Below are 21780 nucleotides of genomic sequence, written 5' to 3' on the forward strand. Positions count from 1 at the left end.
TTGTATGCTCTTTTATAAGACTACAACCTTTTCAGGTTTGTCTTAATACTAAAGATCTGTCTCTTCTTAACCAACTCTAAATGCATTAAAAACAACTTAAAAATTTTAATTTTAAAAAAATATGAGCTGCTGTTTTAAATTATAACCAATTTGGTAGGCTTAAGATGCAAAAGAGCTAACAAAAACACACACAGCACATTACTTACTTTAACTCTCTCCCTCTCTTCTGCAGCCTGCTCTGTGTTACTGCTACTCCAATACTTCCCCAGCTGTTTTGCAGCAAGCTTTTATAGTTTCCTAGCTGACACTGAGGAGAGGCCTTGAAAAGAACGAGAGAAAGAGAGGGGAAAAAAGCACAGGTGCTGGCAGTTTTGGGGGCAATCTAGTTTCATGGTTATATGCCATTTGTAAGGACATATTTAATCCTACTTAAATACCAACATTAACATTCTAGAATAATACAAGATAAATTATGCTTAGTGCATCTTTTCTTTTCTCTGCCTCTGCTTGTGTTTGCTTATGCCCTGAATTGATTTTAGTAGAACTTGGTCATGTCAATGACTTTATCACCTGCAGTACTTCCAAAACATCCTCCTCCTTTTTCAGAAATGAAGCAGTTCTTGGGTGAGAAGCGAAACATTTTCAGAGAAAAAAGAAACCAAGAAAGTCCAGATTGCCTTTTTAAAACAAACAAACAAACCACCTTTGGGGCCACCATGACCAGGATAACTAAGAATCTCCATAGACATCCCTCTTCTTCATATTACTATTTCCTATCTTACCTTCTGTGTGGCCATTTACGGAGTAAAAATATGTTACATCAAGGAATGCAGAAACAGCTGATAACTCTGAAGCAGCATTTGAAACTGGTTCCATTATAATCATGGAAATGATGCCCTGAACGATGTGCAGAACTATCACTTCCTTGGTGTCATTACTACCATAAGGTCATTATGGAAGTGAATGTGCAATTGTTTCTTTGATAAGACTTATAGTTGAACACACCTGAAGATCAGGTTAAGAAAGACTGACAAACTAAAATTGATATTAGGTTCTTTGCTGTTACTCTCTGACAGCTACATGTTCCAAGCAGGTGAAAAATGATTTCGTCCAAGCTCCATTTTGTTGATTCAGTATCAGGAATCATTGATTCCTTTAAACAATAGGTATATAATAAATAGTAACCGGATCAGTCTCCACAGCAAATTGAAGTAGTCAGCAAAACTTACCTACTCTAATACAGGTAGTTTGTGGCTTGCAATCATTTATTTAGTTCAAAGTTACAAGGGCACTGAAAAAAATTACTTATGACTGTTTTTCACACATACAACTGTTGAGTATCATCTTGTTGATCAAAATAAGGATATTTGGCAACTGTTTCATATTTATGACATTTGCAATTTCCCAGGGTCAGGGAATGGCCTTTTGTGACCTTCTCACAAGCAAAGTCAATGGGGAAGCCAGATTCAATTAACAAGTGTGTTAATAACTTAACAACTTCAATGATTCACTTAACATCTGTGGTAAGAAAGGTTGTAAAGTGGGGCAAAAATTAACAACTGTTTTGCTTAGCAATAGAAATTTTTAGCATGATTGCGGTTGTAAATTGAGAACTGTAATGTTAAAAATGATATTTCCAATATAGCAAGAAGTTGTAGAAAACATTTGAGTAGCAAAGAATGTATCATTTTATTTCATTTTGTTTTCTTGCTTTATTTTAGGAACCTAGGTTTATTTATAACCCTGATAATTTTTAAATAATTACACTTTTAATTTCAAGTTATATAGTTGTTGTGTTCAATGTGTGGTAATATAAGATTTCAAATGGAAAAAAAATCAAGTCACAATTGAGTCTGTTGATCATTATTGAGCATTTTCACATTGTAACACTTTTGATGTGAGATCTTGTTAGCAGAAGAGGAGAATGTACATTTATTGGAATTTGCACAAATTTTCAGTTCACACCTGGACTGTCAATCTTGAAGTCTGTCTGCAGCAGTGCCCCAAGAGTTTGCTGCTTTTGTCAAAATAATGAAAGCAGTGTCACCCATCACAAGTTATTTTTTTGTATTTTTAAATAAATTATATAAATTGTATATTTTTGTAATTTTTCAGTGAATGGATGCAAACTTTGAAAACTTTAAATTTTACAACCATGGAAAGAATGATATTGCCAAATAAATATGTTGAAAGAATTCTGGTGTGAGTTTGCCATAGACAAAAATATGGTAGATATTTAGTCTTGGAGTAATTAGTTTGAAGTGTTCAGAATGTGCATAATGTATTATTACAATATATATTATAATGTACATAAATCACAAAAAAACAAAATCATTTTACTTATAACAGTACAATATGAAACATCTATCACACACATACATTGTGTTTTGTCTTTGGCACATTAGTAAGTCTACCTAGAGACATATGTAAGGAAAATAGTAAGAAAATGCATTTTTCACATGACCCCGGGATAGTGCAACCTTGATAAATATGAGCCAGTTGACAGACATGTGAATTTTGATCATGTGACCATGGGGATGCTACAACAGTTGAAAGTTGAAAATGGTTATAACTCACTTTTTTCAATACCATTGCAACTTTGAACAGTCACTAAATGAACTGTTGTAAGTTGAGTACTATCTGTAGGGAAAAACTTGAAAGTGGTTAAATATTGGAGATGGTTGCATCACTCTGTCAGAATATTTGACAAAAGTCCCAGTAATTTGTGCTATGTACTTATATTTATTTACTAAAACCGAGTATGTTGCCCCCTGACAGATCTGAGCAGCCCTCAATAACAATTTCCAGAATGGTCAATAAAAATAAATCATCAATAAAGTCACAAAATTAAAAGCCAGTCACAGGATCAACAACCAGTACTGTATATTGGGAATGCATCACTTGCATCCCAAACACAATGGAATAGAAGTGTCTAAACTTACTGGCCGGATGCCTTTCCTAATGCTTATGTGGAGTTTGCAGCAAATATTTTCTCTTTGTGCCCTAAGAGAAAAACATTTGTCACTACTTAGGACTGAACTCTCAACATTCCATATAGGAGGTGAGCATCCTTACCACTAGGCCACCATGCCACTCCGGTGTCTTAGCTATCTTCTGGGTAGAAAAAAAGTGGCCCATCTCATCCAGGGAATCAAGCTGTTCCATGTGGCTGAAACAGCCAACAATAAGTCTGACTTCACAACCAGAGCTTCCTAGTTTCACATACCTTGTCACCTTACTGTTTCAACCCACAGGAAAAGATGCTCCTATAATAAGAACCGAGCATAAGAGCTTTATTGATTAAAAGTAGTACTTGAAGTTGTATCCTTCTTGCAGCATCAATGTACTGAGATGCAGCAGCCTTCATCTTCCAACAGTTATTGTATTTTGTGGTAAATTCTGCTTCTGAATAATATTCAAAAGCAATCCCAAGGAGAGTGCATTATAGTAATATCCAAGTGTAAGATGATAAAGTTGTGAGTGAGTATCATACTGATTAACTCTTGCATATAAGCTATGAAATCTCAAAGACATGGAGAAAGTATGTTTTTGTTTTACAGTGAAAATAACAAATGGACTTAACAGGTTTATTTTTTTCCATTTACACTATCATAAATTACAAAGCATATTTCACTTCACAAAATAAAACCATTTCCATATCATTTTATAACAGTATTTAGTATATAGCCTACAACATTTAAATTTGTGTAATTTAAGATAATTTCTAGAACTATTATATCAGTATGATTTTATACTGCACTATCATCTGGCCTGCAGCCTGTTTCTATCTATCTAGCCCTTGTTGATTTAGGTAAAGGATAATTAATATACATTGTTTTCCTGTCCCATTTTGTCTTGAATCTTCTTTCATTATCAAAATTACATACTTATTTGTATAGAAACCTATGCTCCCTGAAATAATTCAGAAAACAGCATAATTGGCTTTCAAAATTTGTAATCCATACAAATCAAGAGTACAGTTTAACTTTTCGTAGAGAAAATTCTGATTTACACTATATTGTCTACCTGTGTTTGAAATATGTGTACAAAAATCTCATGATGAGAGATCTGTATAATATTAGAATGAATTGCATTTATTATATAGACAGATCCGTTTCTAGGAAGACAGAATAAAACTTTCATGAAATTTGAAAATGTACCATTTATCTTTCATTCACTCTCTCTATTATTAACACATTTGCCAAAATACAATGAAGAGAAAAGGTTTAATTTAAACAGGTTTACTTTTATAAATATTGAACTCATTTGGCATTTAAAAATAAGAAAAATCTAACAGTGTGAACTTTTTACTGCAAGAATCTGGTATTACTTATTTTAAACATAACCATACTGCATTTCAAGAAATAAATGTTAAGTATGCTAGTTGATGGTATTGCCAATAATATTTTAAATGTTTATATAACACACCTCTTTTGGGAGGTAAAATTAAAACAAAAATCACTCTGTTTGCCACACCTCTACAGGAAATGTTCAGATGCATTTGAAGTCAAATATTTTAAAAACCATTTGCAATTAAAGAGATATGTCAAAATAATATTGCAACAGTGGTAAATGTATTCAATATAGTATAGCAATAATGCTTAAGAAAAATATATGGAAAATAATCAATGCACCGCATTGAATTATATTTTTGCTTCCTAAAAAGACATCCCTAAAGCTAATGTAAGTAAAAATATATTTATAAATAGATGTTTTATTTCAGTCAGACATATATAATTATGTCATACAAGGAAAAATGTATATCCATAAAGAAGTAACAGTAACGAACATCCTGATACTAATCTCTTGGACAAAGAAAGACATTTTGGTATTTATTGCCTTCTGGTTCAAAATTCTGAATGATAACCATTTATGGCAATCTTGCCATTATCTTCTGTAGTACTACAATGACTCAAGATATCAATTCATATCTTGAAATAATAATATGTGAACAAGAATCTCATTGCATTAATTGTACCGTTTCTACATATAGTTCTACATAGAAATGTATGTATGTAGACATGATCTATTTGTATGTAATTATGTTCAAAGTTTCAAAAATATGTAGTAAAATACATTTGCTACACATTAACTTTTACAAGTTGCTGGGCTGAGAGAGTTAATTATAGTAGAAATTGAGCTAGAATAAGATTTGAGATTCAGTTCAATAGTACTTTTTTTGCTTCAGTGATCTCAACAAATATAGAAAGTTTCTTTACTTTTAATAAATTAACAAAAGAAATCTACAACCTTTCTACACAGGGACAAATTGGAAACAAGGTAAAAGATGAAAAGGGAAGTTTTTTTTTTTTTTTAAAAAACCCTTTGTTCTCCTAACTTGGTGAAACATAGCTTTACTCAGTGTACATTTACAAGACACATAAAATGAAACATTGCTCACGATTCTTTTCATGAGGATTTATTTGAATTTAAATTTCATTGCAGATGGTTATAAATTTAGAGCTTTGTTTGTCTAAAACAAAACATCTTCATTCTCTATTAGTATCTGCACAATTAGCTTCTGGTACCGCATATCATTGAGTGTAGCAAGAGTGCTATCTTCTGGGGGCCTCATTAAAGTAGGTCCAAACACTATTCCCAGATTTTCAGCATTCATAAAGTTTTCCTTTTCATTCATGGTAATCCTATAATGGAAGAAATATATATATTTCTTAGAATTACTGTTAAAATACTGTTTTAATAATTACTTTTAAAATACTATGACCAATAATGTATATATATGCTTCTACAACTCAGCTGCAAAAATTATTTTGCTCTTTCACAGTTCCTTATACTTATTTAGTTCATTACATTTCAAGATGTCCCATGATTTTGATTTTTTCATCTTTTAAATTCTAATACATTTAATGACATCATTTAAATGTACCATTCCAAGCAATGTATAAGTTTCCTATTTTCATTTATTATTATTTTTGGTTGTTTTAGTTATTCCATCAAGGACCATAACAAACAAATTGTCAGGTGCAACAATGACCAACACGCATGATTTTCCAAATAAACCAATTTATTACTACGCATGCCTATGCATAGGAATCTGCTCAATGAACAGCATTATTTTGATATTAGACAAGAGGCAACAGAATTCAATAAGAGTTGGACTTAGTCCATTTGTGGCTATGCAGAGGATCTAGGCCTATTTCCCTTTTAACTCCACACCTACGTTCTCTTACACAAATAAATATGATGATTTTCCTGTCCTCAGAGTACTCTCTAGCAGTGAATTTCATGAAGTCTCATTGTTACTCTTAGTTCCTTACTGTATCTAAGATATAGAATGTGTAACTGAATCTTTATACGTATGTTAATTGCTTCCATCTGTCTTAGAGTTCTTACTTTTCTTAAGTCCCTCACAGTAATAACCTGAAAGATTATGGGTCTATATAGAAATTTCCTTGATGACTTTGTTTTAAAGACACACACACACACACACAGAGCCCCTGACTTACAACATTTTGTTTAGTGACTGTTCAAAGTTACAATCGTCCCTAAAAAATGTGACTTCCAACCATTTTTCACAGCTACAACCTTTGTAGCATCTCCATGATCATATGATCAAAATTCAGATGGTTGGCACTGGTCAATATTTATGACTCTCACGGTGTCCCAAGGTGACATGATCACCTTTTGCAACCTTCTCAATGGGGAAGCCAGGTTTATTTAACAACTGGGCTATTAACTTATCAACTGCAGTGATTCACTTAATTACTGTGGCAAAAAAGTAATAGAATGAGGCAAAACTCACTTAACAAATGTTTCACTTAACAATAGAAATGTTGGGCTCAATTGTAATCATAAGTTGAGGACTACCTGTACAGACACACAGACACACATATACATCCCACATAAAATAAAGCAATATAGCTTACTTTTTAAGATGAATCATCAGGTATCTAAGAGTTTCAAAATGTGCAGCAGGAAGTAACATTAACACTTCATGGATAGATTCTAGTCTTTCATCAGCATTGGAGATTTCTGTGGGACACAGTAAATTTTATTAGGGGTAAATGTCAGCATTAAATAAAAATCTAACTTGGAATTTTATATTGTAAGAATTTTAGAACTATAATATTAATGTATGGAATGTATGGAATGTAATAAGTGATTAATAAAAGAAATCTGTCTTAATACTTACTTGCTGCCTCTATGAACTTAGAGTAAGTATCATAAGTGATAACAGGAATTGGTAAATCTCTGAAATACAGCTTTAGTGCGCCAGCAATAATATTTATGTCAGGATATATATTAGCAGACACATCTGCCTTGTCACCATCTGGAAAAAGAATGAGTATGGGTTTTAAGATTAGTTTTTCTGGGGGCAAAGTTAACTATTTCCTGTCATAGCCTTTCAAACACTGACACATAGACCCATTCATGCAGCCCACACACCATATTCTTGGTGTAAAATTATTGGAAAACAAAAGTACAGCTTTTTGATGTAATGGGGGGAATTATCAAACTGAATCTGAAATGGCTTTGGACTATCATTAAAAACTCTACCTACATCTTAGTTTATTGTCTCTGTTTTCCTTATGTTGTCTGAAATATACACAATATTATTGTTGGTGCAACTGTAGGAAAATATGTTCTTACACAACCCCCATATAGATCATAGCACTGTTGCTTATCTAATGCATATTATTATTCTGAGTACAACAGAGAATCTGTTCCTTATGATTTCACCAATCTGTGCTTTTTTAATGCCCAAGGTTAATGTTTTTATTATAATAAACTGAACAATATGTTTGAAAACAGCACAAATAGATGAGAAAAAAAATAGATGAGAAAAGACTGTTCAGCCTCTAGCCAGATTTACATAATTCTTATGGAAATAGGATGGTGCAGAAATAGGATGATAAGATTTTCCTATGTCAATTTCAGTAGACAGATAAGATCACATGGGAAGAAATTATACTCTGGTTTAGTACTCTGGTTTAAAACCTATTAGACCTTTAAAAATGGTAACTATTCATTTATTGTAACTCTGTAGATAAACATAGCTAAACTTTGTTTCTAAACTAAAATGATTTACATTTTAGCTGGCTACCACTAGCTAATATTGTGATACTTTGTACAAGTGGAAGTTTTGAGACAGATATCAAGCTAGCCTCTTGAAAATAAAAATTAAATTTGCAGAAAGTATCATTCCTTCTGTATCGTTTCCACTTTGCTTAGGTGACTGTAAGGGTCTTTTGTATTTTTATTGGTTTACTGATTTTGTGGTTAGCTCTTGGCACCAAACTTGAAGGAATACATCCACATTTCTTTCTCAACAGAAATAATAAATCCTGTAATTGGAAAGCAATTCTATAAAACATTAACATGATATAGCAGAGTGAATTTACACATTAGCATCCTACTGACTGCTACTTTTATCATCACAATATTTATTTTGCTATACCAGTCTCCGCCTATTTATCTCATATTTGTGACATAGTAGAATTGGAATTATAAAATGTTGTTGGACAGTTCTATTACTCCACAATACAATGAGTGTTAAATGGCTATAAAAGTGTAAAAATGTTATTTTTAAACATTGCAGCTGCCTCTACATTATTGAGGAGATGGTAAACAAAAATGGTATATTATCCAAGCCCTCACTGCAAATCAAAACAAAATGTTTACTTATGTGGAAATAATTGCTTACTCTGAAAATTGGAGTTATTTTATCTTTATAGATCTATAATATTAAAAGAAACTGGATGTGGAAAACAGTATGGCAGGTTTTTGGTTTTTTTTAAAAACAATGTTAGTGATGAAAGCTGTAGTTTTTAAACATTAATCAGGATTCAGCAAAGGGAAGAACTCAAAAATTAGTTACAGCAATATGTAAAATGTGTTTCTCTGTTATTTTCCCCTTTTTGTAATGAATGGAAAACCCAGCTTCTTGTTATGAATGATTTTATTTTTTCTTTAAATCAAGGGTAGAATTAAAGTGTTGGAGGAGTGTAAGTGTAAGCTAGGAAACAAGTAATGAATGCAGTCTATACACATTTCTGAATGTGTGTGTGTAGTGTACAAATTCAATTCATGATGTATAAAGAGTAATTATTGTCCAGTTTATTGCATTCATTGGTCTACTGGTTAAGGATAGAAGCCAGGAGACTGTGAAGTCTAATCCTGCCTTAGTCATAAAAGCCAACTAGGCAACTTTGGGCCAGTCCCTGTCAGCCTAAATGATCTCACCAGGTTGTGGCAGTGAAAATAGGACATGTTTGTCATCTTTACTTATTTATCAAAATACTGCCCTCCCCCCAAAATATGACCTATACCGAAAATAAGCCCTCACCCAGTTTTTATGTGTGCACCTAATATAAGCTCTACCCCAAAAATAAGCCCTAGTGAAACAGGATGGATGTGGCAGCATAGGAAGCAGCGAGCGCACATGGGCTGATGGTGTCTGGAAGCAACTGCAGCCCGTGCAGCACAGGTGAGTTGAGTACCTGTGCAAGCAGCAGGCAGAAGCAAAGGTGGGGTGAGGTAGGCAATCTGGACATGCTGTGTGGGCCGTGGAAAAAGGCAAATATAAATAAATATATAAAATTAATAAAATGGACACCATCCTATATATTGAACAACTGCATGTATAAAGCGAGTCTAATGTTAACTATGGCATTGATTTTCCATTTTTTAAAAATTTTAAGTACCATTAATCATTTTTAAAAAGAATGTAGGTTCCTGCATTACCAAAACCAAAAGCCTTTTGTCTTTTGACTATGAACTATGAATAGGCATTCTATTATTATATTTACTATATACAGTATTTCAAAGGCTTACATTTTTAGTGAAGTATGCAGACTGTTTGTTTGTAAGTCCTATCTGTGGTACATGTACGACTTGTTATAAATAATTGCACTATGCCATTTTAAGTCAACCAAAAAAGACATGCCAGGCATGGTATAAACCAGGTGATTTCTGTTCATTCTAATATCTAGGATAAATTGTTTTGCTTAAATATTTACAAGACAAAGATGAATAGAGACATCCATAAAATCAAGTAGGTAGGAAATATAATTGTGCAAATCTCTCACAACATCACGTATGAAATATTTAATGTGAAGTAGGACAAAGAAGCAAACAAAAGCTCAGAAATTACTAATCACAATAAGGCCACTATGAACAAGTTTCACAATAAAGGTTTTATATGCTGACAGAAACAGAATTGAACAACAATTCAGCACAGTGAGCAACTGTTGCTGTATAACATTCATTGTCATTCAGTGGAAGAATAACCAATCATTCTTGCGTTCTTACTAAGATATTATAGGAATCAATACCACTAAATCAAAAGTCTTGATTTAAAAAAAAATCAAAACATTATCTGTCCTTACAATTTAACCTTGACAGAACACTTCCAGGAAGAAGGAATTCAAGTGTGGTAGAATGTAAAAAGATTCATTCTTGTCTACAGCAAAGCACCATATGAGCAAGGCTATAGGCACAAATGATGATTTCCGTGAAACATCTACTGTAAAAAAAAGCAATTTAATTTCCTCTGGTAATTAATGATGCAACTTCAGAAAGCTTCACAATATGTAGCAGAATCTTTCTTTACAATACCATTATTATTTCATTATTGTGAAATAATGAGCTCTGTTGTGTATTTTGGGATACTATGCATTCTTCAAATAGGATTTATTTTGATACATGTGATAAATAGTAGAAAATAAAAGAACCATGAAATATACAATCTTTGAGAGAAATAAAATTAACATCTTTGATACAAAACCAAACCTATGAGAGTGCAATAAAACAGATATCATGTTTCCAAAACTAAAATATATTGTTACCTCGATCAAAGGCCATTTTGACATCTTCAATGTGTTCAGTGAACCCTGATACTCTGTAAATGCCTTCTGACTTCAAACCTGCAAACCAAAATTCTATCAATTGCTGTTTACAGGTACATTTTTATTCTATGTATTTTTCCTTCCATATTTTCTCAGGTGAATTTGCAACTATTTTTTGATGGAGCTTTCATTTCAAGTGGAGAGTGTGACTTTCATTTAATTTAAAAACTTTCATTTTATTTAATAAACTACAGAATTATCTTTTGCTATGTTAGACATTGACAATTTGTTTAGAAATTGTGCTAAGCAGAGGTCTTCTCTTCTTCTTTTCTAATGGACAGACCAGAGACTAGCATAGAATTGTTGCATGTGAAATGGGTACAGTCACTGTAGATCTTGTTGCATGATGGTGATTGGAACTCAGTTTTAAGCTAAATAAGGATGGTTCTTCAAAACTGATGACTTGATTCTAAAAACAATTATATTCATGAAAGGAAGTTTTCTGTTCATTCTTCTTTAATAAAATCCCTTAGGCCTGAAATCTCTTAGAACAGTGATCCCCAACCTTTTTTACGCCGCAGCCCGGTACTGGCATCAGCTGGGCGCCGCGGCCCGGTACCGGCATCAGCTGGGCGCCGCCATCTTTTTTTGATGAAAACGTGCTTCTGGTGAGCTTTCTACCCGGAAAAGCTCACCGGAAGCACTTTTTCATCAAAAAAAGATGGCGGTGCCCAGCAAGCCAGCGGCCCAGTAGGACTTGTTCCGCGGACCGGTACCGGTCCGCGGACCGGTGGTTGGGGACCCCTGTCTTAGAAGATCACAAACCATTAGCATACTCATCCTGGACCAGAAGCACATTGGCAGTAAGTATAGGTTTGGTAAAAGCAGTGGTTATAAACAGAATCATTTTCAAGTAGCTTTTGATACAACTTATCTGCCATATTTTGCTTGAGATACAGCCTCTACATCATCCTCAAGGCTAATCTCATACAGTACCTACTTCAGAGGGAAAATTACAAAATAATTACTAATTACCTCTGAGGAATTAGTACGCTACAGAGGTAAATAAATCATGTCAACTCAATCTAAAGTAGCTTTCAAAATGCTCATTTTGAATTAAAAAAAACAAACAAACCACAGATCTATCTGCAAAGTGAAAGATTTCAGGAACTGTTAACATATTTGTAATAGATTTCTGTTCTTGATTTGGTTTTTAAGAAAAGACATTTTGAGTGATATATTTATCTTTTATTCTTGTCTAAACACTCTTAATTATAACCTTAACATTAACTTATGTAATTCTTTTGATTTTTCAATTATCTTTCAATAATTTTAAATTTAATAGATGTTTTCAAAATAAATTATTGAAAAGAAAAAAATTAAGTGTGCAAAATTATTTAAACAAATAATCTACATTAGCAAATGAAAAACTAGCAAAAATGGTTTTTAGATATATTTTTTAAAGATGGGATAAAAGTATTTCAATCTTTTCAAAATCTATGCATCTAATTAAAGCTGTGATGTCTCCCAACTAGAACCAGTTGCACAAGCCTGATTCATGTCAATAGACATCATTTCAAGTAGCCTTTCCCAACCTGACCCCCTCCAAATGCACTATGGCCACAAGCCTTGGAATTCCCAGTCAAAATGCTAATTAAAATTCTGGGTGCTACAAAACACATGGAGAACATGAGATCAAGGAAGTCTGCTTTAAGAACTAAAAACAAAAGGATACTTCTTAGCCAATGCTCACCAATTTGGAAATTCTGATTAACAGCAAAATCAATTTTAAAAATTATTTTACATTTAAAATTCCCTCCTAGTTTTCCCCTAAACATTCTTTTTCAGTTCTATATGGAGAGGTCAGATTAAAAAAATAAAAACTTTCTTAAGCTCTAATTATTGCAGTTGAAGCATTATAAAGTGGGAACACGTTCAGGCCTATTATAAATAATCCATAGATCTATTTTTAAACTTGAATCAAACCTCAACTGGTTGAACTATAAAATATGGATTCTTAAACTTTCACTTACAAAAGTTTATTAAAACAACAAAACAAAATTCAAATAACCTTAATATATTATTTTAATCTTTTTTGAAATACTTAACAGGGTAGAGATTTGATTGCATCTGATAATGAGTTATCAAAACATGGAATGATGTCAGAATTTCAGTAATTGACAAATTAGAATTCTGTTTAATCAAAATGTAAAAAGTATACCTCTTGATTCAATTTCCCGTATGCATATGTCCACCACCATGGGTCTCTGTGCATTGTGGGCCTTGACTAGTGTAGTAAGATCACAGCAATAGACCCGCTTGATTCTCTTAAGGTCTGGTTGGCAGTCATTGGGAACATACTTTGAACATTGCTTGTGTACATTTAATCCACAATCTGTAGAAAAAATATTAGGATTAATGACAATTTTTTTGGTATTGTAAACTGGAAGATTGAGATAAGTGGCTATATAACTTCAATAAATAAATATCTGACAAGAGCAAAACATGGATATAAAATGATATATATTATATATGTTTGCATCTCCAAAATTATTTTTAACATATCTATCCTACAGATTAAGCTAATACCAGTGGTGGGATTCAGCCCAGTTCACACCAGTTCAGGAGAACCGTTTGTTAACTTTCTGAGCAGTTTGGTGAACTGGTTGTTGGAAGAAATCATTAGGGCAGAGAACCTGTTGTTAAATTATTTGAATCCCACCACTGGCTAATACTCAGAACAAAACTATACTGTTATGATGGCTGGTTCTTATGCAAAAGCAAAGATATCAGATTTGGCTATTACCAAAACAAACAGCAGATGGTACACTGCCTTGAGCTTTTAATTACATCTCATAATCTACAGCCTCTACGTTCCTAGTCTTGGAAAAATGTTAGACATAATTACCTGAAAACTAATTGCTACTTTTATATAACAAAGGTCTTCAAGTCAGTTTACATCTTTACACCAAAATAATATAAACAGTTAAAATTAATTAAAATTTAAAAACTCCAAATTTTAGAAAGCAGCATAAAAGCAGAATAACGCAAAATAATCCAGATCTTAAAATTTTATTACTTCAACAATTATGTATAACAACAATTTTATCACAATCTCTTTCCTTGATGATTACCCTCTCTCTGCCTCGAATGGCAAAAGTGTTTGCAGGAGGCCAGTTTTTAATGTACGAACTTACACATATAAAGTTACTAAAATTGAAGAAATTATGCAAAGTATCTATATAGAAAAAAAGGACAAAATTGATGGAACAGAATTGAAACATATGGTAATTCTGATAATCCGATAAAAAATTAATCATAGTTGGATGCATACAATGGACTAATACCACTCTTTCTATAAAATTAGTGAACACATTCAAAAATACACCATGGAAGCCATATGATATTTTAAAGTGATTAGTTGAAATTAAATTTAGACAAGACACATGTGCAGTCAGTAAATAGGATGCTAGACTTAAAGACTTCGCTTTGCTTTGAAGACTTCGTTCAGCTTCGTTTTGTTGCATTCTTCATGAAAGAGAAGATGCTAAGTCTAGAAGGACTCTTAATTTTCAGCTGTCACTGGATTTATGAGGCAGCTGCAAAAAATAGGGACTACCACAGAGGCCTGAAGAATCACAAAAAGTGCACATCTGAGCTAAAAATTGCTTTTACAGCAAAGAAAAGCAATAGTACTAAACAGTAGTGTTAGCAAAGGGAATTGACATGATTTGGAGGCAAAAAACAGACATGTTTACAGCAATATTGTGATTCTACATTTTTTAAAAGCAATTATGAAGCTTTTCCAGGACCAAGGAAGAAAGGAGATTTTCATTCTCTTCACTCTTCTCTAAATGTTGGAATGCTAAAAAATAAAAAGGGAGATCTTTCCATAGGGAAAATAGTATTGGGAAAAATTTGGGGTTCTTATGTGTGTATCTATGCACAATAAAGAGAAAATCAGTACACGCAAGTCAAATGTGTAAGGATGCTTCACAAATTCCTTTACATTAGATCCATTTATAATTTGAAGATCTTGCCCTCCTGGCCTATAAAACTATTAGGCCGGAACAGCTTAAGCATGCAATCCTATGCCTTTGTATCTAGAAATAAGCTTACTGATTTCAATGAGTCTTAATTTTGTAAGATTTATTCACAAAATAGTAGTTAATTTCCTTAGTGAGCAATTGGATAAAATCCCTCCTATACATTTGCAGGAAAGGGTCCGGTATATCAATGAGGGGCATTCCCATCTGAAAATCTTGGGATACCTTCAGAGTTCTCATTGCAATTGTTTATTGATTTATGGAGAGTAATCTTATTAACTAGGTTTAATTATTTAAAATAATAATAATATGAAATCATTTTTTTGTCCCACTCCCTTAGGAGTGTGGACTTCAGCTCAAAAAATCTATGTCCCACATAATAATAGTTCAAAATAATTGTAAAAGGTAGCTTTTCTTGGAACAGCTTACATACTATAATCAAACATTTAATGCAATCAAAGAACAACATTTGTCTGTCCCTTGAGAAGATATGATAAAAATGTCAAAGCCAATCTAAACATCTGGCTGAACAATGTAACTAACCATAATAATAACATCATGTTTATATGAGCACATTCACTTGAATTTAAAAAAAGTATTGGTTTTACATCCATAAGTAAAATGTATATTCCTTTAGTCCAATACCATCTAATGTATTATTATTCTGTTAAATCTAAACAAGCCCAGCCAGCATAAGAATTTTCACTAGAAATTTGTTTGCCTTTTTAGAGTTAATACTAGGAATTAATTAATCATTAAATTTTGCATGAAAGAAACATACTCTTTCTTATGTTACACTTTTATAATACTAAACCCAGCAATAGTTCTATATATTTCATACATAGAAAACAATTTCTCATATCCTAAGATTGTGTAATACTTCATTCCTCCACTACTAATGGCATCTGGATATGTTGGGATACAGATATATTAATTAGGAATTTTGGCATGTGTAAATTCTAAGACATCTGCAGCTGTAAATATTGGCACTATTGCATAAGTTGATTTATTTAATCCTAACCGTAACTCTAATGTTTTACAATAACTCAAGGCTGTGAACATTGCTAACATTTCTTCCGCCTATTTCCCCCAAAACAACCTGTGCGGTGAGTAGGTCTGATAGAGGGTGACTGGCCCAAAGTCACACATCCAGCTTTCATGGCTAAGGCACGATTAGAACTCACAGTCTCCCAGTTTCTAGCCTTGGCACCTAAGCATTAGGTGTTAGCTGTTCAGTTAATTGGTAACTTTGAATGATCACTAAACAAACTATTGTAAGTTGAGGACGACTATTTATATTGACAGAGTGTAACTAATATCAACAAGTTATGCCCCCCCCTCTCTTTCCCTCCCCCCTCTCTCTCCCTCCCTTCCTCCTCCTGCCTCCTCCCTCCCTCCCCTCCTCTCTCTCCCTTTCTTTAATAAGCATGTTATTTTTAAATAAGATAAAGAGATCCATTTAGTCAATTAAATTGGTGAGATAAGAAAAGGAAGCAATATGTTATGCCACTATTACGGTTACATTTTTACTGTCAGGAAAGACCTCTATGACTACAGCAACATGGCCAAATCTGAATATGAGCAACTTTGTTCTAGTGAGAATGTTACAAGACATTTTATTATCTTTATTATTTTATTTTATTATTATTTATTATCTTGTTTGATGTAAATAAAGCTAGTAAATTTGGACCTGGTTCATGCTTGAATGGTGCATCTAAAAAACCATTGAAAACCATCTAGGATGAGGAAATGGCAACTACTTTTGAATTCTTGCAAAGAAAACAGTACAGGTAGTACTGCTAGATACAACTATTCATTTAGTGACTGTTCAAAAATTACAATGGCACTGAAATTGGTGACTTATTGCAGGTCTTCGTGCTCAGAGCACCCCATAGATGATCAAAATTTGGTGTTTTTTGCAACTGGCATGTATCTAAAATGACTGCAGGTCATGTGATTGTCACTTGCAACTTTCTCAGATGACTTCTGACCATAAAAGACAATGAAGGTAGTCGGATTCACTTAATAATAATGTACAACTCATTTAAATTCAAATCAAGTATAACTCATTTAACAACCATCTAATGCCAAGTGTGGTCATTTGTATGCTTATAAACACATGCCCAAAAGTTCTGTTTTAGAGGCGCTTTATCTTTGGGAGAAGAATGCTCTTGCTAACTATACTCTGAAATATTTTACCTTTGGAATTGGACCTGACCTATTAAGATTCAATTAATATATAGTATTCAGTAGATGTTCTCAGGTAGCTACATGGCATATAAAGCTTTATCTTTTAATTCTTTTCACACAAGAATTTTTATTGTACTTCAGAAATCTCAGGATAAATACTCCAAATGTATTTTAAGCAAATTACTGATATATTTTAACTTAAAATGCCTTAAGAAATGATATTGATATCTTTATCATTACAAATCTTCTGTTTCATAAAAAGAAGAGTAAACGAGAGGAGGCGGGAGGAAGAAATCCAGTTAGGCAACTGAGTGTATGAAATGGATATATCTGTTTTGATGTAGCTATCATTCTTACTTATTCAGGTTGGATTTGAAACTATATTGTTATAATTTTTTAAATTTTCCATAAACATTAAGGATGAGACTAATGTTTTGTTTATTTATGTCTCATGTTTGTTATTTTAACAGATAATTCAAGATAACAAATATATCCAGCACACCTTCCTCCTCTTATTTTCTCTACAACAACCAACAAGGAGGTGAATTAGACTAGGATGAGAGACAGAACTGGCCCAAAGTCACCATCTGGCTTTCATGACTACGGTGGGACTAGAACTTACAATCTCCTCATTTCTCGTCTGATGCCGTATCCATGAGATCAAATTAGTTCTTACAGGTTGGCTTTCAGCACTCTTTATGGTCATTTTAAAGAGATTTACATTTCTATTTTTTTAAATAGACCATGATCTGGACAACACAGTATTTATAATTACCTGAACATCTTACACCCTGGGCAATGAGTCCCCACATGAAATTGGCACAGTATTCGCACCAGTGCGGACCCCGGAATGTGTGGATCTGCAAGAAAAGAAAAAGAAACAAAATCCAAGATCACTGAATGGCAGATGGACTAGCAGATGGTATATGAAGAAACAGAAACAACAATGGATTTAGTTAAGAACAAATGTATTTGACAGTTAGCTCTGCTCAAGGACTGAGGATAATAAGTCAAGGAAATGAAGACTGTATGAGATCAAGGTTTTCGTTCATTTCATAGGCAAAAGAAATTATTTTACATGAAATAAATGAGTTGTGTTGTTTGACATTTATTGTTTCAGGCCTTAGTGAATATGCGGGATGTGGATTGAGATTTAGCTTATAATATAGAAGCATTCAGCACTCAAATTCAAACTCTGGCAATCATGGATGTTGTTGCTAATAAATAAGCATAGATGGACTCCACTTCAGGGGTTTTAATTGTTTGCATTGAATTGTGCAGGTTTTCTTACTTCCTTACAAACTGGTTCCAGTTATGAAACCAGTTAGGAATGAGAAGGACTTCTCTTTATCCCTACTATGTCATCATTGCCCCCCCTCCCAAGATGAGCAATCACTCATTCAGCAACCAGTTGAAGTTGTTATGGTGCTGAAGGAGACTTATGACTGGTCCTCAAAGCTCCTGTTGCAGTGCCCCCACAGTCACAATAATTGGTATTTGGGTCCTTGACAACAAACATGCAATTACAATGGTCTCAGTGTCCTATGATCACAGAATTGGCCTTTGCAATCTTCACTGCTCCAACAAGCAAAAATCAGTGTGGAGCTGGCAATAAGTCGCAATTTGCAGTCATGTGATGTCATGCTTAACAGAAGCATGATTCACTTAACAACTGAAACTGGAATTACCATTGTCAGTTGGCATGATCACATGATTTTTTGCATTACAACTGTGTTACTGATCAACATTTCAATTTTGGTTGCTAACTGAAGACTATCTGTAGTGGATGCTCACTGCAGTGTAAACCTTTATGTTGAAGAGAGGGGTCAAGAAGCCATTACTAGATCTCACATACTAAACAATTTTTATATATATTCAGTTGGGAGAAGATTGTTGAAAAAGTGGTTGTGCAACAGCTGTAGATGATTTTGTATAAAGTGGATTATCTTTATGTCTTTCAGTTGGGTTTCAGACCAGGGTATGAGATGGAGATGGCATTGGTCATCCTTCTGGATGACCTCTTGTGGGAATGGGATGGAGATGGTAGATCTATCTGTTCTCTACTTGATTATTCAGTGGATTTCAAAACCATCAACTGTGGCATCCTTCTGGACACACTTCGGGGGTTGTGATAATTCACACTGAATTGTGCTGGTTCTCTTACATCCTTATGAACTGGTTCCAGTGTTAGTTAGGAGTGAGAAGAACTGCTCTTAGCCCTTACTATGTCATCATTTCTTCCATTCCATGATGATTATTCCAACCCTGTGGACTTTCTGGAAAGTTCTTAAAACCTGGTTCTGCCATTGAAGTGGATGTAAGAATATAGCCCATGAATGGGTACAAGCTCAGAATCACAACTGTGTTTTTGTTCTTTCTACAGTTTAAACTTTTAACTATTTTAATGGATTTGTTTTTTATTATTTTGATATATTTTTAAATTGTGTGCATCTCCTGAAGCACAAGTATGAGGTGGACAGCTATATAAATTTAATAAATGAATGAACCCGGTGCCCTAATAAAACCTCATGCTTGCTGAGAATGCAATGTATAATAGTTCAGAAAGTCTGGAGAATGCACAGTGGAATCAGATTGAATTGTGCTTATTATTAAACTACAGTGTACATAGTTATAGGTTTCATGACAATCACCAGACCTAAATGGTTTACTTCTAGTTAACAGCTGCCATGAAAAATAGATTCTGAGGCCAAATTTACCCAATCCACAAAGATGGTATATATATACTATACTCAGGTATGCAAGGGGGATGCCTTTTCCAATATTTTCAGTATAAAAGATATCTGCCAATAAATAACAACAGAGGCAGCACTGGGACATTTCGTTTTTTTCTGCATGGTTGCTGTAAGATTTCTGGCTTCCATGAAATTACTATAGTATGTAATCTGGTCCTCTTATATGTAATGATCGTACTATATAATCCCTAATATACAAAATTCATCATAATGGAAAAAAAATAAAGGACTTAGAAAAGTAGAAACTGTATAACAGATTTTTTTCCCAAATAGTTCTTCACGGTGAGAAAGAATTGTACAATGCTTTGAAGAGGATACAGAAGGAATCTCCTTGTGGCTTCAGGAGAGGATATAAAGCTGCAGATGAGATTGAAAAGTTTTTAAGAAAAAGCAACAACTTTTTCATTGAAATAAATCATCTAATTTAATAGCTTGAATTAAAGTCAAACATAAAGTCAAATAATACAATTCTAAAAACTGTACATTCTTGGTGACACATTACATTGAGGTAATGTATAATAGAGTTTTCTCATGTTTCCTAAACTTAAATTACAGTGCTGCTAATGGGCCTTAACCAAACCCCAAACAATCGTCTATACATATTCAAAGGACAGTATTTTTAGACAAATATACTTCTTCAAGATCATGTAAACACTAAACATAGTGCACATTTTTAAATTGGTCTATCTAGAAAGAGTTTCTCTTTGACCCAGAAAATTGCTTACCGAATTCAAAGTTAAGTAAGAAAATGCCTTGGGATCTATTCACAAATATTGGTTTAATCACGTGAGGTTTCTTTTTTTCTTTTTCTTTTCATATTGTATTTGTTGGGTTTAGAGGCAATCCCTAGGTTAAAAACTTCTGATTTACAGACAACTTGTGAATAGACTGCTGTTTGGCCTATTATATTAAAATTTTGAATTATATATAATGATTTATAGTAATGAAAACACCCCCCCACCCCCACTTTCTGCTTTATGATATTCATGGTAACAATGTGCAGCTTCAGTTGTTCATTGACCTGCAGAGAAGAATGGCATACATCACTTTATATACCAGTATACACTAATGCAACCATTTGACTAACTGGTGGTAATTAGGAAATATATGTACTGTTTTGACTTACCTAAAAAAATTGACTTAAAGACAGATTTAGGAACAAACCTTATTCATAATCCCATGTTATTTTGTGACAATATAGGTAGTCTTAATTTATGACCACAATTGAGCTCAAAATTTATGTTGCTATGTGAAATGTTTGTTAAGTGCGGTTTGCCCTATTTTATTATCTTTCTTGCCACAGTTAAGTGAATCACTGCAGTTGTTAAGTTAGTAATATGGTTGTTAAATAAATCTGGTTTCTCTATTAATTTCTCTATTTTCTCTATTTTGCTTGTCAGAAGGTTACAAAAGATGATCACATGACCCTAGGCAACTGTCATCAATATGAGCCAATTGCCAAGCATTTGATTTTTGATCACGTGACCATGGGGATGCTGCAGTAGTCATAAGTGTGAAAACAGTCATAAATCCCTTTTTTCAGTGCCGTTTTATGAATGGTCACTACATGAATTCTAAGTTGAAGACTACTTGTAGTGGATCTTTTCTTAAATTCGGAATGTTTTTCAATATTTAATAAATTCCAATGAAAATGAATAATGCAACTACTGTATGGACTTTTATATTAAGATAATAATGATGCCAAGGAATCTTATATTTGAGGATGAGTCAGACAATGTCATATACATGGTAGGGTTTAGAGTTTCTAGAAGTTTTGCGATTTGTTCTTATTGTCTCTTCAGTTCGACTTCACAAACGTTTGTATGTGTTTGCTTGCCTCTGAATGGCAGAAACTAGTACCATCAATGTTCAGTTAGAAAATTAATAGCAACACATAATCTATGGATAATAGATAAAAGGCTTATTATGACTTGGATCAAAATGAATAACAGGATATTTGTGCAGATATTCAGGGAGAATTTG

General features: G+C 33.3%; 1 protein-coding gene across 4 annotated transcripts in view; it reads right to left on the reverse strand.

Moving 5' to 3' along the window:
- Positions 1-5403: 5403 nt before the first annotated feature.
- Positions 5404-21780, reverse strand: part of CHN2 (chimerin 2) — a 128655-nt gene continuing 112278 nt past the window's right edge. For all 4 annotated transcript variants that reach the window (XM_026673593.2, XM_087946950.1, XM_026673596.2 and 1 more), the window contains 6 exons: positions 17820-17904; positions 13030-13203; positions 10809-10886; positions 7154-7291; positions 6888-6993; positions 5404-5645 (listed from right to left, as the gene is read on the reverse strand). In XM_026673593.2, coding sequence (XP_026529378.1) covers positions 5474-5645; positions 6888-6993; positions 7154-7291; positions 10809-10886; positions 13030-13203; positions 17820-17904 — 753 coding nt within the window. In that variant the 3' untranslated portion in view covers positions 5404-5473. The remainder of the gene's footprint in view (positions 5646-6887; positions 6994-7153; positions 7292-10808; positions 10887-13029; positions 13204-17819; positions 17905-21780) is intronic.

This window comes from Notechis scutatus, chromosome Z (genome assembly GCF_049901735.1).
Source record: "Notechis scutatus isolate UNSWTSFEM ecotype Mainland chromosome Z, rNotScu1.2, whole genome shotgun sequence".
Taxonomy (NCBI): domain Eukaryota; kingdom Metazoa; phylum Chordata; class Lepidosauria; order Squamata; family Elapidae; genus Notechis; species Notechis scutatus.